Consider the following 17,683-nt stretch of genomic DNA (forward strand, 5'->3'; position numbering starts at 1 on the left):
GTATCTGTCCTGAGGAGTCTATCACACCTGTTTTTAAGTATAATCAAGGTGTTTTGAGGCAGATAGAAGCTTTTATTTTCAAATCAGGAAATACAAGATGACCACCGTGGCAGTAATTTTAGTGCCAAAAATAGCCCAGGGGAGCTATACTGGGGAATAAAAAACAGCAATTTTAGGATTTTAGAGGTGGAGGAACCTAGCTCTAACCTCAGAACCTAAAAAAAAAAAATCAATCCTACAGACTCCACGATTTTGTCGGGCTGTGACATGCTGTGTGCTGAGAGTTGCAATTATGGGAGCTACAAACAGCTTACAGGAAGAACCTATGCCTCAACAAGTATGGAATCGGGACTGCTTGTGTCTTCTGACTGCCTCTTGGGACCAATGAACTGGCCGGAGACCTCATCCCCCACTGGATCACATGCATACAAAAGGGGGAAGTAAAGCAATCATCTCCGATTCTGTAAAAACCACCAAGGAGCTACTCAGCCTTCATTTAAGCCCACTGCAGACAAACCTGGGGCAACTCTTTCTCCCAAGGTAACGGTCCTTGAGCCTCCAAACTATTAGTGCAGACTGTCCAAGTAGTGAACTGCAAAGCAGTCCACCCCTTGGAAGCAGACATCAGAGTCTATGCTCTCCAGCAGCCAGAGCTGTCGCACAAAAGGGATTCTTTGCAGCACTGAAAAGCTTCAAACAGTAAGCCAAAAAGATCAAATTTAAATGAAAAGAAACACGAGCAGAAAAGACAAGTTCCTATCATTTCGCTTGTAGGAAGATAACTGAGGAATTGGAGGACAGCCTGGGAGGATGGGAGGCGGATCAAAAGAATGCAAATGAAGCTTCCTTCAAGAATTCTCATGAAAAGGGGTTGACAACTCACAGGTTCAGGAATGGAGTGTCTGTTGCACTAGAAAAATGATTCTCTTTGAACTGGATGACTTCCAATTTAATTTTTTTTCTTATCTCACAGCAGCTGACATGAGATATTACCTGATATTCAAAGTTGCTCTATAACTGGGCAGTTTATACAGTATATAAGCAAGATGATGTCCATCAAGGCCCTAATGGCATCCTGCAGAAGAATGTCAGCACATATCAGGAGGACTGGATTACCTTTCCTGCAGGTAGTCCGGTAGTGGCCAAAGACTCTTGCATCTGCAGAATCCATGAATTTTAAAACTGGGAAATAAAAAATGCACTTGAAAATTGTTTGAAATGTGGAGGCCTGGTTTGCTGACTCTTCATATTTGCTGGAGAGCTATATTATACAATGTTTCTCTGTATCACCTATTTCCTTCTGTGTGGTAGGACCTGAGATTTTACTGCAGCTTAAAGTTGGGCTTCCACTTTGAAAATAAGAATCATTGCTCCACAAATAGAAAGAACAATGTTTTATCCTTAGTTTGTTTGCATTTGAGATCTAAACACTTTAAATGCCAAAGAACCTGTGCAGCAACCACTGCTAGAATCATGACTTTGTCTGGCAGGGAAATCATTAGCTGACAAACCGCTGTGCCTGTTAACAGGTTCAGCGGTCACCTAAACCTATGCTTGTCTATTCCTGTTCTTAGGTTCTCTCCTTTCAACTCTTAAGCTTAATTTTATAAGACACATAGATGCTGAAGACATCTTAACATGACCCATTAAAGAAGGGGTCTGCATCTGTACAGGCACACTTCAGGGATACTGCTCCTTCCACATATACTTTAATAATTGAACACATACACCTTAAGGATGAAGTTCCACAGTCCATTTTTGTCTTCAGTGTAGCCTATTAGCTTGGAAAAATACTTTACAATAGCTTCCTTATGATTTAGGAAAGCTTCTTTCTTCTCCTCTGGCATAAAATCAAGACTACAACAACGGATCTGAAAGGCCTTCCCAAAATGGGATCTGACTTCCTGTCCTCAGGCTCTTTTGCTTCTAACAGCAATCTGTTTTAACAGTCCTATTTCTTATTCTGAGAATAAACAAAGTCTTTCATAGTAATATAGTAAATGGGAGTAAACAAAGACCAGAATAGTCCAAGGTTCTTAGGGTTGAAATTGCTGCTCTTCTATTTAGGATTGGAGCTACTGCTCCAGGTGTACTTTTATGCTATGTGAAAGCCATTTTAGTTTGACTTTCAGACTGCAAACAAAGCATAATGGGGCAACTGCTGCAAGAAGCAGCAGTTACAAGTCTAAAGAAAAGAGGGTAATCTGCATGACGCACCAAAGATCCCTTTTGGATAGCTTAAGGCTGCAAAGAATCTGGGTGGGGTACCAACCAGCCTTCCTCTTTCATGTAGTGGAAAAAGATTTGGAGTAGGTAGGTTTGATTTGAATGTTTAGTACAACAGTTTTCAACAGTTGGGTCAAAGATCTTTCATTGATTATCCTCAGGTCTCATCTGCCCCCTTCCACCCAGCATCTTGTGGTCACTACTCACAATTTGAATCTGGTCCGCTAGAATAAATAAGGTATATTAATTTCATAAACAACAATTGGTCAAGGATGAACTCTAGACTTTTTTCTGCTCTCATTTCTTACTCATGAGAACAAGGGGGAGTTCTTGAATCCAAAACCAAATGTTGGTTGATGCTCAATCTTGCAGTTGGTATGGAACAACTTGGCAGTGGATACCTGCTCCTTCTTGTTCTCAAACAGGAGTTGCCCCAAGACAGACAAGCTAGCCACTGACTGCTCTTTTAAAATGCAGAAGAAAGTGGCTCTGACAAGGCTTTAGGCCTAGACTGGTGGACCTCTTTCATGTTTTAGTACATTCCCCTCTGTCACCCAGGCTTCCGTATAATCAGCATGGCTCTTCAGACAGGTTTCTGCTGCACATATACAGAATGCAGAATAGAAGCCTGTAGCATAATGATCATACTTCTACACATCAACTCACCAATGAGAAGCATGCCTTCATGAGAATCCAAGATGATGGATATTGTACGGAATGGCACAAATTGGCAGATGTTTCCTTTTCCCCACAACAGGAATGACTTACTGACATCACTCCTCTACTGCCGCACAAACTGGGGGTGGGGGGCTTTGAAGCAGGTGAAGTAAGAGGAGAAAACATGGGCCCCTTCATGTAAATTAGGTCACAGTGTGTTGTTCTCTCAAATTTAATGCTCTGGGTGTTCTTTCAGGGGATGGGGCTAGAAGCCACCTGGAGTTTTATAAAATATGTTTCTAGCACATCACATCTGGCTCAGAACAGATGGACACACAACGTGGCACTTGTGATCTACCATGTTAACTGTCCTCCATACCTGCATTGTGCTTTGCCAAATATTTGTCCTTATACTGCTTCTTCTTCTTTCCAAACCAGGTACAGCTGGCCTGCTGCTCTTGTTTTGTTTTCTCCATGGCAATACAAGCTACTCGCCTAGTAAACAAAGTGAGAAAAGACAGAGTACAATGTGAAAACCCTCACTCTGATGAGGAAATGCTTTTCCTATTTAATTCAACTGCTAGTTGAAAAAAAAACATTATGATCCATTTTTATTAAATCTCATTTGTATTTCATTCCTGTGATCTTAGTGTTTAAAGATTTTGAAAGTTTCCCTGCTTGGTAACTTTTTAACCTTTAAGAATGTCATTAAACCGCAATTCTTATTCAGGACTGCATGGGGGCATAACATGATGCATGGAACTCAGCATGAAAAGAGAACTTGAAGGAGGAGATATTTAAAACCAAAAGGTGTACCCTATATAAGAAATGCAATGTATTAAAACATAAAGACCATTAGTTACTAAGATGTGCTTCCTATATAATATGGGAATTAACACACATTAAGAATACAATTTTTATTTGTATATCACCAATACCTCCATGAAGTTCACAGCGGTTTCAAGTAATTATGGTGATATAAATTAAAAACTAGTGTTACAATATTTAGGAATTATTAGTAACAAATTCATGAAATAGATAGGTCTTTAGGTCTTTTTTGAAACATTTAAAATTAGATTGTTGGTTAATATTAGCTGGAAATGCTTTCCATAGTTTTGCTGCTTGATATGCCCATGTGGAGTTAAAAGTTATACTGTATCTAATGCTCCTAATGACTGGATACCAAAAAGTATCATTGTTTCTTAGGTTCAAAGATGAACTATTAGAAAATTTAATGAAATGTGGCATAAACCATATTTTTCGGACCATAAGATGCACCTGTAGAGGAGGAAAAACCAAGAAAAAAAAATTTGGTTCAGAATTTTTTTTCTTCTTGGTTTTTTCTCCTCTACACATAGGTGCATCTGGTGGTCTGGTGCTGGGAAACCCGCAGCCCAAAGCAGCATGCAACCCAAAGAAGCTGCCCAAAGAAGCTGCCTTCAGCCCGAAGCTTTCCCCCCAGTGCCTTTTTTAAGTAGTGGTGGTCCAGCACGGTCTCCTGCTGGACAGCTGCCGTTCTCTGCAAAGCGACGCAGAACACAGGAACTTCCTGCCTGGTCCCACGCCGCTCTGTGATTGGCTGCAGTCAGTAACTGACTGCAACCAATCACAGAGTGGCAAGTGACCAGGCAGGAAGCACAAAGGTCACGTTCCTGCGTTGCTCCGCAAAGAGGCAGCCGTCCAGCTGGAGACCGCACTGGACCACCGGCACTTAAAAAAGGTACCAGGGGAGGGGGGGAGGCGCAAGAGGTGTATTCAGTCCATAAAACGCACCCCCTTTTAGGAGGTGGAAAAAGTGCGTCTTATGGTCCGAAAAATATGGTAATCAGGAGTTTCTCCAAACCGTATTTTAACTAGAATACAATAGAATTTATAAAGCATTCTCCCTTCTATAGGTAGCTAGTGTAATTCATGCAAATAAGGTATAATCTTATGTAAATAAGGTGTAATCATCACTTTTTTCAATCTGAAGATTAATCTAATGGCTGTATTCTGTAGCGTTTGAAGTTTTTTAAAATTATAAATTTAGGACAATCTAAAAAGGTGACATTGCCATAGTCAAATTTCAAGTTTTATTTTGATTTGATGAATCGCTTATTTAATTTTCTAAGCGAAATACAACTTTAATAAAAAGTATAGGCATATACCATTTAATTTTTAAATATAATAGGTTAGACTGACGGACTAACAGATTAATAGATACATAAGGTAAGAAAGGGCAGAACCACAATCAGTTTTTTAGAATATAGAAGAGAACATAAATGGAAAGAACATTAGGGAAGGGCGAGTAGTCCAGTTGAGACAAAACTAAGATTGTACTAATAAGGGGAATTGATAATTATAACTATAATAATTATCTATGTACTTTCTAATCCTTCTAAGTTTTCAGGAAATACTAAAAGACTTTTTTATTAACAAGTTGACCTGGGGGTGGGTCAGTAGAGTGGGCAGACCTGATGGGCTATGGCCCTTATCTGCCATCATCGTCTATGATTCTATGAGGTAATAGTGAAAGGATGTGATCAAAATGAACTCCTAATATTCTTATTACTTTAGCCGGAGGAAAATCCATCTTATTTATGGTTAATACTTTAGTTTCACAATTCATATTAGGATGATTTAATAAACATAATTTAGTTTTATCCTTATTCAATTTAAGTTGATGATTCAACATCCAATTCTCTATCAACTTCATGCAATAATTTAGTTTTAATTTAATATAATCTAATGAGCAGGAAAAAGGAATGAGAACAGCAATATCTGCATAAATAAATGACATGAATTTGGCTTTTTCCAGAAAACCCCCACAGAGAATGCAGGAAGATATTAAACAGGGTAGGTGAAAGTGGGGAACCTTGGGGAATACCATAAGGATGAGACCATTCTTTGGTTATCATTTTGGACATTTTTACTTTATAAGTTCTTTTAAAAAAGTTATTGAACCAATTTAGAATATTTCCACATAAGCCAAGATCATCTAATACAGTGTTTCTCAACCTGCGGCACGCATACCCTGCGGGCTGACTGCCACCCGGGATCTCCCCTGTTTGTCCCCCACTGAAGCCGCCGCCACAGATTCGTCCCTTCCACCTGATATGCTACATCCATCTACTGTGGTCTGCCCCCTTTCCCCCCACTCCATTCAATCATAAGAACATAAGAATTGCTGCTGCTAGCTCAGACCAGTGGTCCATCGTGCCCAGCAGTCTGCTCATGCGGCGGCCCTCTAATCAACGATCAGTGCCCTAAGACTAGCCTACCTGAGCACGTTCTGGTTCAGCAGGAACTTGTCTAACTGTCTTGAATCCCTGGAGGGTGTTTTCCCCTATGACAGACTCCGGAAGAGCGTTCCAGTTTTCTACCACTCTCTGGGTGAAGAAGAACTTCCTTACGTTTGTATGGAATCTATCCCCTTTCAACTTTAGAGAGTGCCTTCTCGTTCTTCCTACCTTGGAGAGGGTGAACAATCTGTCTTTATCTACTAAGTCTATTCCCTTCATCATCTTGAACGTTTCGATCATGTTTCCTCTCAATCTCCTCTTTTCAAGGGAGAAGAGGCCCAGTTTCTCCAATCTCTCACTGTACGGCAACTCCTCCAGGCACTTAAACCATTTTAGTCACTCTTCTCTGGACCCTTTTGAGTAGTACCATGTCCTCCTTCATGTATGGTGACCATTGCTGGACGCAGTACTTCAGGTGAGGGCGCACCATGGCCCGGTACAGCGGCATGATCACCTTCTACGATCTGTTCGTGATCCCCTTCTTTATCATTCCTAGCATTCTGTTCGCCCTTTTCGCCACTGCCGCACATTGCGTGGACGGCTTCATTGACTTGTCGATCATAACTCCCAAGTCTCTTTCCTGGGAGGTCTCTCCAAGTACCGCCCCGGACATCCTGTATTTATGCATGAGATTTTTGTTATCTACATGCATCACATTATACTTATCCACGTTGAATCTCATCTGCCATGTTGATGCCCATTCCTCGAGCAGATCTTTGCAATCCTCCTGTGTCTTCACTACTCTGAATAACTTCGTATCATCCGCAAATTTAATCACCTCACTCGTCATACCAATGTCCAGATTGTTTATAAAGATGTTGAAGAGCACTGAGCCCTACGGCATCCCACTGGTGATGCTCTTCCAGTCCGAGAACTGTCCATTTACCCCCACTCTCTGTTTCCTTTGCTCCAGCCAGTTTTTAATCCACGTATTTCACCCTTGATTCCATGGCTTGCAATGTTCCGAAGTAGTCGTTCATGCGGAACCTTGTCGAACGCCTTCTGGAAATCCAGATATACAGTGTCGATCGGGTCGTCCTTGTCTAGCTGTCTGTTTACTCCCTCAAAGAAGTGCAGCAAGTTTGTCAAACATGATCTGCCTTTGCTAAAACCATGCTGACTGGTGCTCATCAGCCTGAGTCCGTCAAGGTGATCAACGATGCGGTCCTTTATCAGTGACTCTACCATCTTTCCCAGTACCGAAGTCAGACTCACCGGTCTGTAGTTTCCCGGATCTCCCCTTGAACCTTTCTTGAAGATCGGCATAACATTCGCTACCTTCCAGTCTTCCGGAATCTTTCCCGATTCGATCAACAGATTGGCTATTAGTTGAAGTAATTCAACTGTGGACCCTTTCAGTTCCTTGATGATCCTCGGATGGATGCCATCCGGTCCCAGGGATTTATCGCTCTTAAGTCTATCAATCTGCCTACACACCTCCTCTAGACTGACCGTCAATCCTGTCAGCTTTCCGTCTTCGTTTCCAGCTTATAGCCTGATGGGTTCCAATATGCTGTGTAGATTTTCTTCGGTAAATAACAGACGTAAAAAATGTGTTAAGTTTGTCGGCGATTGCTTTGTCCTCCTTTAGCGCTCCCTTTATTCCATGGTCATCCGATGGTCCCCACTTCTTCCTTCACGGGTCATTTCCCCTTAATATATCGAAAGAACGGCTTGAAGTTCTTCGCCTCCTTGGATATTATTTCCTCGTAGTCTCTTTTGGTCCCTTTTACCACCTTATGGCACCTGCGTTATTGTTTGTGCTTGTTCCAGTTTTTGTCCGATTTTGATCTTTTTTATTCCTTAAACGACGCTCTCTTGTCTCTGATCGCTTCCTTCACCTCTACAGTGAGCCACACTGGTTCTTTGTTCTTTTTCCTCTTTGATCCCTTGTTGATGCACAACTCCAGGCAAGGAAGGGCCAGGCGCGTGCAGTAATTGCATGCGGCCCACAAGTCTTCTCCCTGACTTCAATTGTGATGTCAGAAGGTTCTGGGCCAGCCAATCACTGCTTGGCTGGCCCGGACCTTCTCTCCGATATCAGAATTGATGTCGGGGGAAGGCTCGTGGGTCAGCGTTGTGCAGTCTCTTCACATTCTTGGCCCTTCCTTGCATGGACTTGAAGCGGCGGTGGGGGATGATTGAATGGAGATGTTGGGTTGTGGCGGCGGCGGGTGTGGCCCAGATGTGTGTGTGTATGTAGCATGTCGGGTGGCAGCTTCGGCGTGGGGCAGGCAGGCTTTGGAGTGGGTCAGCTTCGGGGGAGGGAGGGGATGGGACAAAGGCTGGAAGGCAGTGAGGGGGAGGGGATACAAACTTGGGACTCAGAAGAAGGGGCATGAATGTGGGACACAAGGGAGGGAGGAAAGGGGCACTAACTGTGGACATAGGAGGGAGGGAACAGAAAGGGACAATTGTTGGGCCTGAGTATGTGAGTGAGGGAAGAGATGGTGCACATAGGGAAAGGAAGAGGAAAATTTGGCACAGAGAGAGGAGTGAGGTAGAGATGAATGGGAATAGAAGGATGAGAGGGAGAAATATTGGATATAGTAGTGGAGAGGGAACAGAGGGAAGGGGATGCAAGGGGGAGGATTGCTGGGCATAGTGAAGGAGGGAGATATGTGGCATGGTGTTGGAGAGGGGCAGCCATTCAGGAAGCGGTGCGGGCCCAGACAAGAGCGCGGAAAGCTCGCTAAAGCCTGTGCAGATACACGATGGACCACCAGGCTATAAGGGGGATTTAAAAAGGTACGACGAGGTGTGTGTGTGTTTTTAAAAGGTACGATGGGGCGGTGTGTATGTGTGCTTTTAAAAAGGTATGATGGTGTGTGTGTGATTTTAAAAGGTACGATGGGGTGGGGTGTTTTTAAAAGGTACGGGGAGGAGGATATTAAAAATTTGTATCTCACTGCAGAAGATGCACCGACATTTTCACCCACTTTTGGGTGGAAAAAAGTGCTTCTTATGGAGCAAAAAATTTGGTAACTTTGAAATGTTGCTTCTTACAATATCTATTAGAGATCCCAGAATAGTTTCTGTACTTTGACCCTTACAGCATCTGGACTGATTAGAATGGTGTATGTTGAATTTTTCAATGTAAGAATTTAATATTTAATGTAATGTGCCAAACAGTTAATGAAAACTATTTTGGGGTGTGTAATGAGGAGGATTGCAATTTGAACATCAAAAAAGCAAAGTAAATGTTAACTTCTACTTTGAAGGATCCAGTGAGTACTGATACTTGAAAGGCTGTGCAATGTATTATGAAAAACACTTTCAAATATGTTGTTTGACGTTAAAAGCATTAATTATCTCCAAAAAACTGGTTCAAATTGTTCACCATGATCAAATGGCATTACATGAACCAACTGAATGTCTCCTACAAGATGCTGGTCTGTCTTTCGGGGCCTGGGGGGTTGTTTGTTTGAGCCATTTGGGTGGGATTTCCTTTCAAGAAAAACAATTTATGGGAGCGAACTCACGGATGGGGTCCTTCTCTCTTCCCGTCCCCTTCTTTTGCTGCTATTTGTGCATGGGGCTTGGTTGGGTTACTGCTGTACTCTATTCGTGGGAGGCCTTCCTCCTGTGTCTCCATCAGGTAGTTTTCTTGTGTAGCCTTTTTTGTGATGCTCTGGGATTTGGGCACTGTACTGTATTCATGTATTCTTCTATGCCCTGATTTTGTATCTGGACTTTGTTTGGCTGATTTTTGCTCTGTTCTGTTTGTTAGCTTCTCAATAAAAATGTTTCAAACCAAAAAAACCCAACAACTCCCTATTAAAAAAAAGTTCAAAGAAAAGCTTAGGTTGGCACCTCAATACCTCTTTGCTCTTGTCTCTATGCTCTAATACAGTGGTCTCAAATAGAGAATGACACGGGGAAAAAATCTGTCCCAGTCACTGCACCGTCCCTGGCCCACCATTCTCTGCACCGCCCCGTCACCGCCGTTCCCTTCACTGCCCCGTCACCGCCATCCCATTCACCGCCCCGTCACCGTCCCCGCAACATCCATATAAGCCTCAGTACTGTGAAACACCATGAAGACAGAAGAGAGTTTTGCCACTACTACTACTGCATTGAGAATCTGTTTCAGTGCCTCTGCTCTGTAGTAAAAACCGAACATAAAATAAATCAATTAACTTGTCCTTCCTTTCAATGACGTGTCCCCCATGTTCACCTATAGCTCAAATCAGGTCAATTGCGCACACTAAAAATGCAGGAGGATCTGGAACGTGAGCGCAGGCAGGCAGTGATACAAAAACAGCAGACACCCGACCGACTGCAGTGTTCCGCCATCTCCCTCCCTCCATCTCACCTTAGATGTAGAGTATGCCGGCTTTCTTTTTCGCCCAGCCACATGTGCGGGTGTTCATTTGTTCAATATTCTCCTCTGATGCAACCGGAAACAGGAAGTTCAAGAGAGGAGAAAATTGATCAATGCGAGCGCGGCTTGGCGAAAAAGAAAGCCGGCATACTCTATATCAGTGGTTTTCAACCTTTTTACACCCGTGGACTGGCAGAAATAAAAGAATTATTTTGTGGACCGGCAAACTACTAGGACTAAAATTTTAAAACCATGCTTCTGCCCCATCTCCGCAAGCTCGGTCACCTCAGTAACTATAGAAAAATAGATAAATATAGACAGCAGATATAAATTCTCAAAACTGACATATTTTGATCACTAAATTGAAAATAAAATCATTTTCCTACCTTTGCTGTCTGGTGATTGATTTCATGAGTCTCTGGTTGCGTTTCCTTCTGTCTGTGTATCCTTTCTTTCATTTATTTCTTTCTGCACTCAGGCCCAAGAATTGTCCCTTTCTATTCCCTCCCTCTTTCCTTCCTATGTCTTTAGTGCCCCCGGTGCCTCCTTCCCATGTCTTTAGTGCCCCCGGTGCCTCCTTCCCATGTCCTTAGTGCCCCTTCCTGTCTTTAGTGTCCCCAGTGCCTCCTTCCCATGTCTTTAGTGCCCCAGTGCTTCCTTCCCATGTACTTAGTGCCCCTTCCTGTCTTTAGTGCCCCCAGTGCCTCTTTCCCATGTCTTTAGTGCCCCAGTGCCTCCTTCCCATGTCTTTAGTGCCCCAGTGCCTCCTTCCCATGTCCTTAGTGCCCCTTCCTGTCTTTAGTGCCCCCAGTGCCTCCTTCCCATGTCTTTAGTGCCCCCAGTGCCTCCTTCCCATGTCCTTAAGTGCCCCTTCCTGTCTTTAGTGTCCCCAGTGCCTCCTTCCCATGTCCTTTAGTGCCCCTTCCTGCCTTTAGTGCCCTCTTCCCATGTCTTTAGTGCCCCTAGTGCCTCCTTCCTATGTCCCTCTCACTGCCTTCCACACTTTGTCCCACCCCCACCCCCGAAGCTTGCCTGCCTGCCTGTGCCTGTCTACCTTTCTCCCTCCCTAGCCAAAGCCAGCCTGCTGCCTCCCTGCCGCTCAAAAAAAAAAAAAAATAAAGCCTCCGTCCTTTTCCCCTTCTCTTACCGCCATGCTGCAGCTGCTAAAGCCGGAAGTCTTCTTTCCGACTCAATTCTGAAGTCGGAGAGGACGTTCTGGGCCAGCCAGGCAGCGATTGGCTGGCCCAGAACGTCCTCTCCGATGTCAGAATTGACGTCGGATAGACTTCCTGTCGGCTTTAGTAGCTGCAGCATGGCGGTAGGAGCAGGAGAAAAGGAGAGGCTTTTTTTTTTCTTCGCGCGGACGGGCAGAAATTCAACCGGCGGTGCTCTTCCAATTCAAAGGTGAGGTGGAGGGAGGGAGATGGCGGGGACCGCGCGATCTTGATTGCCTCACTGCGGGGACAAGTCCATTCACCGCTCCACGGGGCGGTGAATGGCCTTGTCCCCGTCCCGCAGAGGCCATTATTTTTTCTTCCCCGTTTTGGCGGGTTACCCGCGGCTAAATGCGGCTAGCCGCGGGTAACCCGCCACTGTGTCATTCTCTAGTCTCAAACTCTAACCCTTTACAGGGCCACATTTTGGATTTGTAGTTACTTGGAGGGCTACAGAAAAAAATAGTTAATGTCTTATTAAAGAAATTACAATTTTGAATGAGGTAAAACTCTATAGTTTATAAATCTTTCCTTTAACTGTTAAAGGAAAGATTTATAAACTATAAAGAGTTTTACCTCATGCAAAATTGTCATTTCTTTAATAAGACATTAACTATTTTTTTTGCAGCTCTCCAAGTACCCTATTTTTTCTAAGGCCCTCACAGTTACAATTTAATATCTTTCCTTTCACAAAACTGACACATTTTAATCACTATATTGAAAATAAAATCATTTCCCCTACCTTTGTTGTTTATTTTTCTGTGCTTTTAACTATGTTTACAGGGCCTTCTTGTCCATTGACTGTTTTTCTCTCTGTCATCACTTTCTGCCTTGAATCCTTCTTTGGCATTAACTTAACATTCAATTTTTCTGCTTTCTTCTCAAAATCTACTTTTCCATGTCTTACCTTCCCTATCCTATCTCTCTCTCCTTCCCTCCCTATTTCCATGGTCTGACATCTCTCTCTTTCCTTTCTCTCACACCCTCCTTCTTTCCTTTCCATTGGGGTCTGGCATCTGTTTCCTTCCCTCCCCCTATGCCCTGGCATTTCTCCCTCCCCCTCCATGTCTGGTATCTCCATTCTTTCTTTCCTTTCCCTCCCATGGACTTGGCATCTCTCATTTCTCTCCTCTCCACACCTGAATTTCCTTTGTTGTTCCACACTTGAATTTCCTTTGTTGTTAGGTGCCATCGACTTGTAATGTCTTTTCTTATATTTATTTCTTATATTTCTTATTTACCGCTAAACTCCGTTAGGATTCTAAGCAGTTTACAGAAAATAGACAATAGTGTGCATTAAAATTATAAGTAATATAGGTTTACAGAGAAATATACATTAAAGGATACAATAAAAATAAGATAAATAAATAAAGAATAGGTACTTAGAAATTCCCTTACTGTCCCAAAGGCTCACAATCTAACTGAAGTACCTGGAAAAATAACAATTAGTTGAGTAATAAAAGTAAGAAATAGAAATAGAAGAAAAAATAAGAAAATAAACATTCTAACAAGACTACATTGATCTAAGGACTTTGAAAGGTAAAAAAGAAGAGAGATAGGAATAGCTGAAGAAAGGAGGAACCGTTGAGCAATAGAATTTTGGAGAAATTTAAATGTTAAAAATAAAACAAAACAAGGGGCAAATCAATGAATGAAATTAACAATAAAACATAAACTGGAAAAAAAAGTGAAAATATAAATCAGAACAGTCGGATTAAAGTCCAGATTGAGATGACTTCACTGCTAGGCCGCCAAATTTCACCAGGTATCATCCAATCCTTGCCAACACACCGGAAGCCCCAGATCCAGTGTCTCTGCTTTTCAAACTCGACCTAGATGTTCACATCCTCCTCCTGCATGCCAAACCTGATGAACTTGTCTCTTTTTGGACAGGTATTGTGCCATTTTAATCGTGCGCGGCTCCTCGGCGACCATGCCATCCGGGCTAACCATGGCCTCCCCTTCGCGGTGGCGGCGGTGGCTGTGGGGGACGCTCCTCTCCATGGCCGAAGCCAGTGGTTGCAGTGCCTTCGCTAGGTTAACGCTGCCGCAGATCAGGAGTGTTCCCGGCCGCTACTGGGGGGCAGAGCTTGCTCACACGCCGAGCCCCGGAGGAAGAGAGGTGATCTGGGAGCCCTGGAGGTGACAGCCGGGGTGCGAGCAGGCGAATGGCTCAACTGCTGCAGTTCAGGAGGGTTCCCGGCTGCTTCTGGGGGGTGGAGCTTGCTCACACGTCGAGCCCCGGAGGAAGAGAGGTGGCCTGGGAGTCCCGGAGGTGTCAGTTGCGGTGCGAGCAGGGAACAGGCAGGAGCAGGTGAACGGCTTAACTGCCGCAGTTTAGGAGGGTTCCCGGCTGCTTCTGGGGGGTGGAGCTTGCTCACACGCCGAGCCCCGGAGGAAGAGAGGTGGCCTGGGAGCCCTGGAGATGTCAGTTATGGTGAGAGCAGGCAAAAGGCAGGAGCAGGCGAACAGCTCATAGTATCTGCTGATGTTTAGAATTTACAGCAGGTCTTTTCTCATAACGCATATACCATATGCTTCTTTTGCTTGGTTGATGTCCTTTTAGAGGATTTTATAATTAAATAGATTAAGAATTGTTGTTTAAAAGGAGGGAGCTCAACTGCCAGCCAGCCACCATCCAGCCTCCAAGTTCCGGACTTGTGTTTAAGACCTAGCGACTTGCGACCTAGCGAATTGCTGATCTAAAAAGAAATTGATTTGTGCTAGTCCAGAAAGGTCCTCCAGCATCATCCCTATGGCTGCTTTCAACATGTTCAGCCATCTGATTGCAGGTTGCCCTCTTCGCCTGGTTCCTTAGAACATGGATATCCTTCTCCTGTGATCTCGCTCTTCTGATGGTGTGACCAAAATAAGACAGTCATAACTTCATTATTGGGCTTCGAGTGACATAGCTGGTTTGATCTCTTCCAGAATTGATTTGTTAGTTTTTCTGGCAGTCTACAGCATGCCTAAAATCCTTCTCCAGTACCAAAGCTGAAATGAGTCATTTTTACTGGGGTGTTTTTTTTTATAGTAGGGTTTGTTTTTTTTCCTGAGGCTATTTTGCCTTCATAATATAGGTGCCTTTTTGAATTTTTATGTTGCTTCTTACAATATCTATTAGAGATCCCAGAATAGTTTCTGTACTTTGACCCTTACAGAATCCGGATTGATTAGGATGGTGTATGTTGAATTTTTCAATGTAAGAATTTAACAGTTAATGTAGTATGCTAAACAGCTAATGAAAACTCCATCAGGGTAACTTTCAAGGCATTTCTGTACACAGAGGGTTTTATGTGCAGAAATTTGCTTAACATACAAGCTTATAGAGCAAACACACACATAAGTTGATGCTTATCAGGGAGGCAGACAATGTACTTACACACATATTTTTGGATTTCCAAAAGTGTATACAACTTTTCACAGATAAAGTACCCACACAAATAGTAAGTGTAAATTCATGTTTACCGTATTTTCACGCAAATAACACGCACCCGTATAAAACGCGCACACGTGTATAGCGCGCAGAAATCACGATGATAAGCACAAAAACTTTGGTATAACGCGCTCACGATTATACCGCGCATGCTGCCCGACTCTCCGTTCACCCCCCTGACTTCCGTGCACTGCCCCGCCTCTCCGTGCGCTGTCCCGACTCTCCGTTCACCCCCCCCTGACTTCCGTGCACTGCCCCGCCTCTCCGTGCGCTGTCCCGACTCTCCGTTCACCCCCCCTGACTTCCGTGCACTGCCCCGCCTCTCCGTGCGCTGTCCCGACTCTCCGTTCACCCCCCTGACTTCCGTGCACTGCCCCGCCTCTCCGTGCGCTGTCCCGACTCTCCGTTCACCCCCCCCCCCGACGTCCGATTCATCCCCCCCCCGGCAGGACCATTCGCACCCCCACCCCGAAGGACCGCCGACTCCCCGACAATATCGGGCCAGGAGGGAGCCCAAACCCTCCTGGCCACGGCGACCCCCTACCCCCACCCCGCACTACATTACGGGCAGGAGGGATCCCAGGCCCTCCTGCCCTCGACGCAAACCCCCCTCCCCCCCAACGACCGCCCCCCCCAAGAACCTCCGACCGCTCCCCCAGCCGACCTGCGACCCCCCCTGGCGACCCCCACGACCCCCCCACCCCCCTTCCCCGTACCTTTGGTAGTTGGGCCAGAAGGGAGCCCAAACCCTCCTGGCCACGGCGACCCCCTAACCCCACCCCGCACTACATTACGGGCAGGAGGGATCCCAGGCCCTCCTGCCCTCGACGCAAACCCCCCTCCCCCCCAACGACCGCCCCCCCCAAGAACCTCCGACCGCTCCCCCAGCCGACCCGCGACCCCCCTGGCGACCCCCACGACCCCCCCACCCCCCTTCCCCGTACCTTTGGTAGTTGGCCGGACAGACGGGAGCCAAACCCGCCTGTCCGGCAGGCAGCCAACGAAGGAATGAGGCCGGATTGGCCCATCCGTCCTAAAGCTCCGCCTACTGGTGGGGCCTAAGGCGCGTGGGCCAATCAGAATAGGCCCTGGAGCCTTAGGTCCCACCTGGGGGCGCGGCCTGAGGCACATGGGCCCAACCCGACCATGTGCCTCAGGCCGCGCCCCCAGGTGGGACCTAAGGCTCCAGGGCCTATTCTGATTGGCCCACGCGCCTTAGGCCCCACCAGTAGGCGGAGCTTTAGGACGGATGGGCCAATCCGGCCTCATTCCTTCGTTGGCTGCCTGCCGGACAGGCGGGTTTGGCTCCCGTCTGTCCGGCCAACTTCCAAAGGTACGGGGAAGGGGGGTGGGGGGGTCGTGGGGGTCGGCCAGGGGGGTCGCGGGTCGGCTGGGGGGGCGGTCGGAGGTTCTTGGGGGGGGACGGTCGTTGGGGGGGAGGGGGGTTTGCGTCGAGGGCAGGAGGGCCTGGGATCCCTCCTGCCCGTAATGTAGTGCGGGGTGGGGTTAGGGGGTCGCCGTGGCCAGGAGGGTTTGGGCTCCCTTCTGGCCCGATATTGTCGGGAAGTCGGCGGTCCTTCGGGGTGGGGGTGCGAGTGGTCCTGCCGGGGGGGGATGTATCGGACGTCGGGGAGTCGGCCGGGCAAGAGGGCTTGGGCTCCCTCTTGCTCCGATCGTGGATGCGGGTGCGGGTGGGAGCGCGTGCGAGTGGTCGTTCGGGGTGGGGGTGCGAGTGGTCCTGCTGGGGGGGTGAATCGGGCGTCGGGCGGGGTGGGAACTATGTTTGAAAACTTTCGTATACCGCGCTCACGCATATAACGCGCGAGGGGTATGCGCGGTAGGTAAAAACGCGTATAACGCGCGCGTTATATGCGTGAAAATACGGTACTTTTCCAGAGACAATTTTCAAAGGTAAAGCATTCCTTTTAAAAACTGATGCCAAGTTTGCAGATTATATGTACCCACAGACTTTATACTTGTTCTATTTCAAAATTGCTCCATATGTACATAACTACCTCACCTACTGATGGCTAGACTTTCTATTTCTTTTCTTTGAGATAAGGGTCTTCAGAAGTCACTGCAGTCTGAACAATGGAGTCCAGCAGAAATAAAGCAGCAAGGCATGACTGCCATTATTGGCTCAGGATTCCAGCCTGCAACCTTGCTTTACATGATGATGCTGCCTTTGCAATATCTTTATAATGTACAAAGATTCCATATAACTTTGCTGATTTTATGCTACAAAGATTATGCTGTTTGAAAAGTGATACCAAATAAAGAGGCAGTAAAGATCAATTGGTTCTCAAAGAGATTGTTGACTGTCTAAATACCCGCAAACACACAACGGTGAACTCCACAGAGCAATTACAAGAGTAAATAATTTGATTAGGACGAGCCCTCAGTGTGATAAGGTAGCGAAAGGAGCAATGCTCCTGCGCTCGAATCATGAGACAAGGACAACCAATCCCTGCCCCCACACCATCATCGGGCACATCCAGGGTGTGTGAAATAAATCAATCAGTGCAAAAAGTGCAAAAATAAAGTG

At 45.7% G+C, this 17,683-nt stretch overlaps 1 protein-coding gene across 11 annotated transcripts in view; it reads right to left on the reverse strand.

The window, feature by feature from the left end:
- CASK (calcium/calmodulin dependent serine protein kinase) overlaps window positions 1-17,683 on the reverse strand; it is a 770,397-nt gene that overhangs the window by 86,607 nt on the left and 666,107 nt on the right. For 7 of the 11 annotated variants that reach the window (XM_033947671.1, XM_033947669.1, XM_033947668.1 and 4 more), the window contains 2 exons: window positions 3,263-3,378; window positions 1,117-1,182 (listed from right to left, as the gene is read on the reverse strand). In XM_033947671.1, the coding sequence (XP_033803562.1) occupies window positions 1,117-1,182; window positions 3,263-3,378 (182 nt within the window). The remainder of the gene's footprint in view (window positions 1-1,116; window positions 1,183-3,262; window positions 3,379-17,683) is intronic. The other 4 variants (XM_033947670.1, XM_033947678.1, XM_033947676.1 and 1 more) reach the window with 1 other exon arrangement.

This window comes from Geotrypetes seraphini, chromosome 6 (assembly GCF_902459505.1).
Source record: "Geotrypetes seraphini chromosome 6, aGeoSer1.1, whole genome shotgun sequence".
NCBI classification, from domain to species: Eukaryota; Metazoa; Chordata; class Amphibia; order Gymnophiona; family Dermophiidae; genus Geotrypetes; species Geotrypetes seraphini.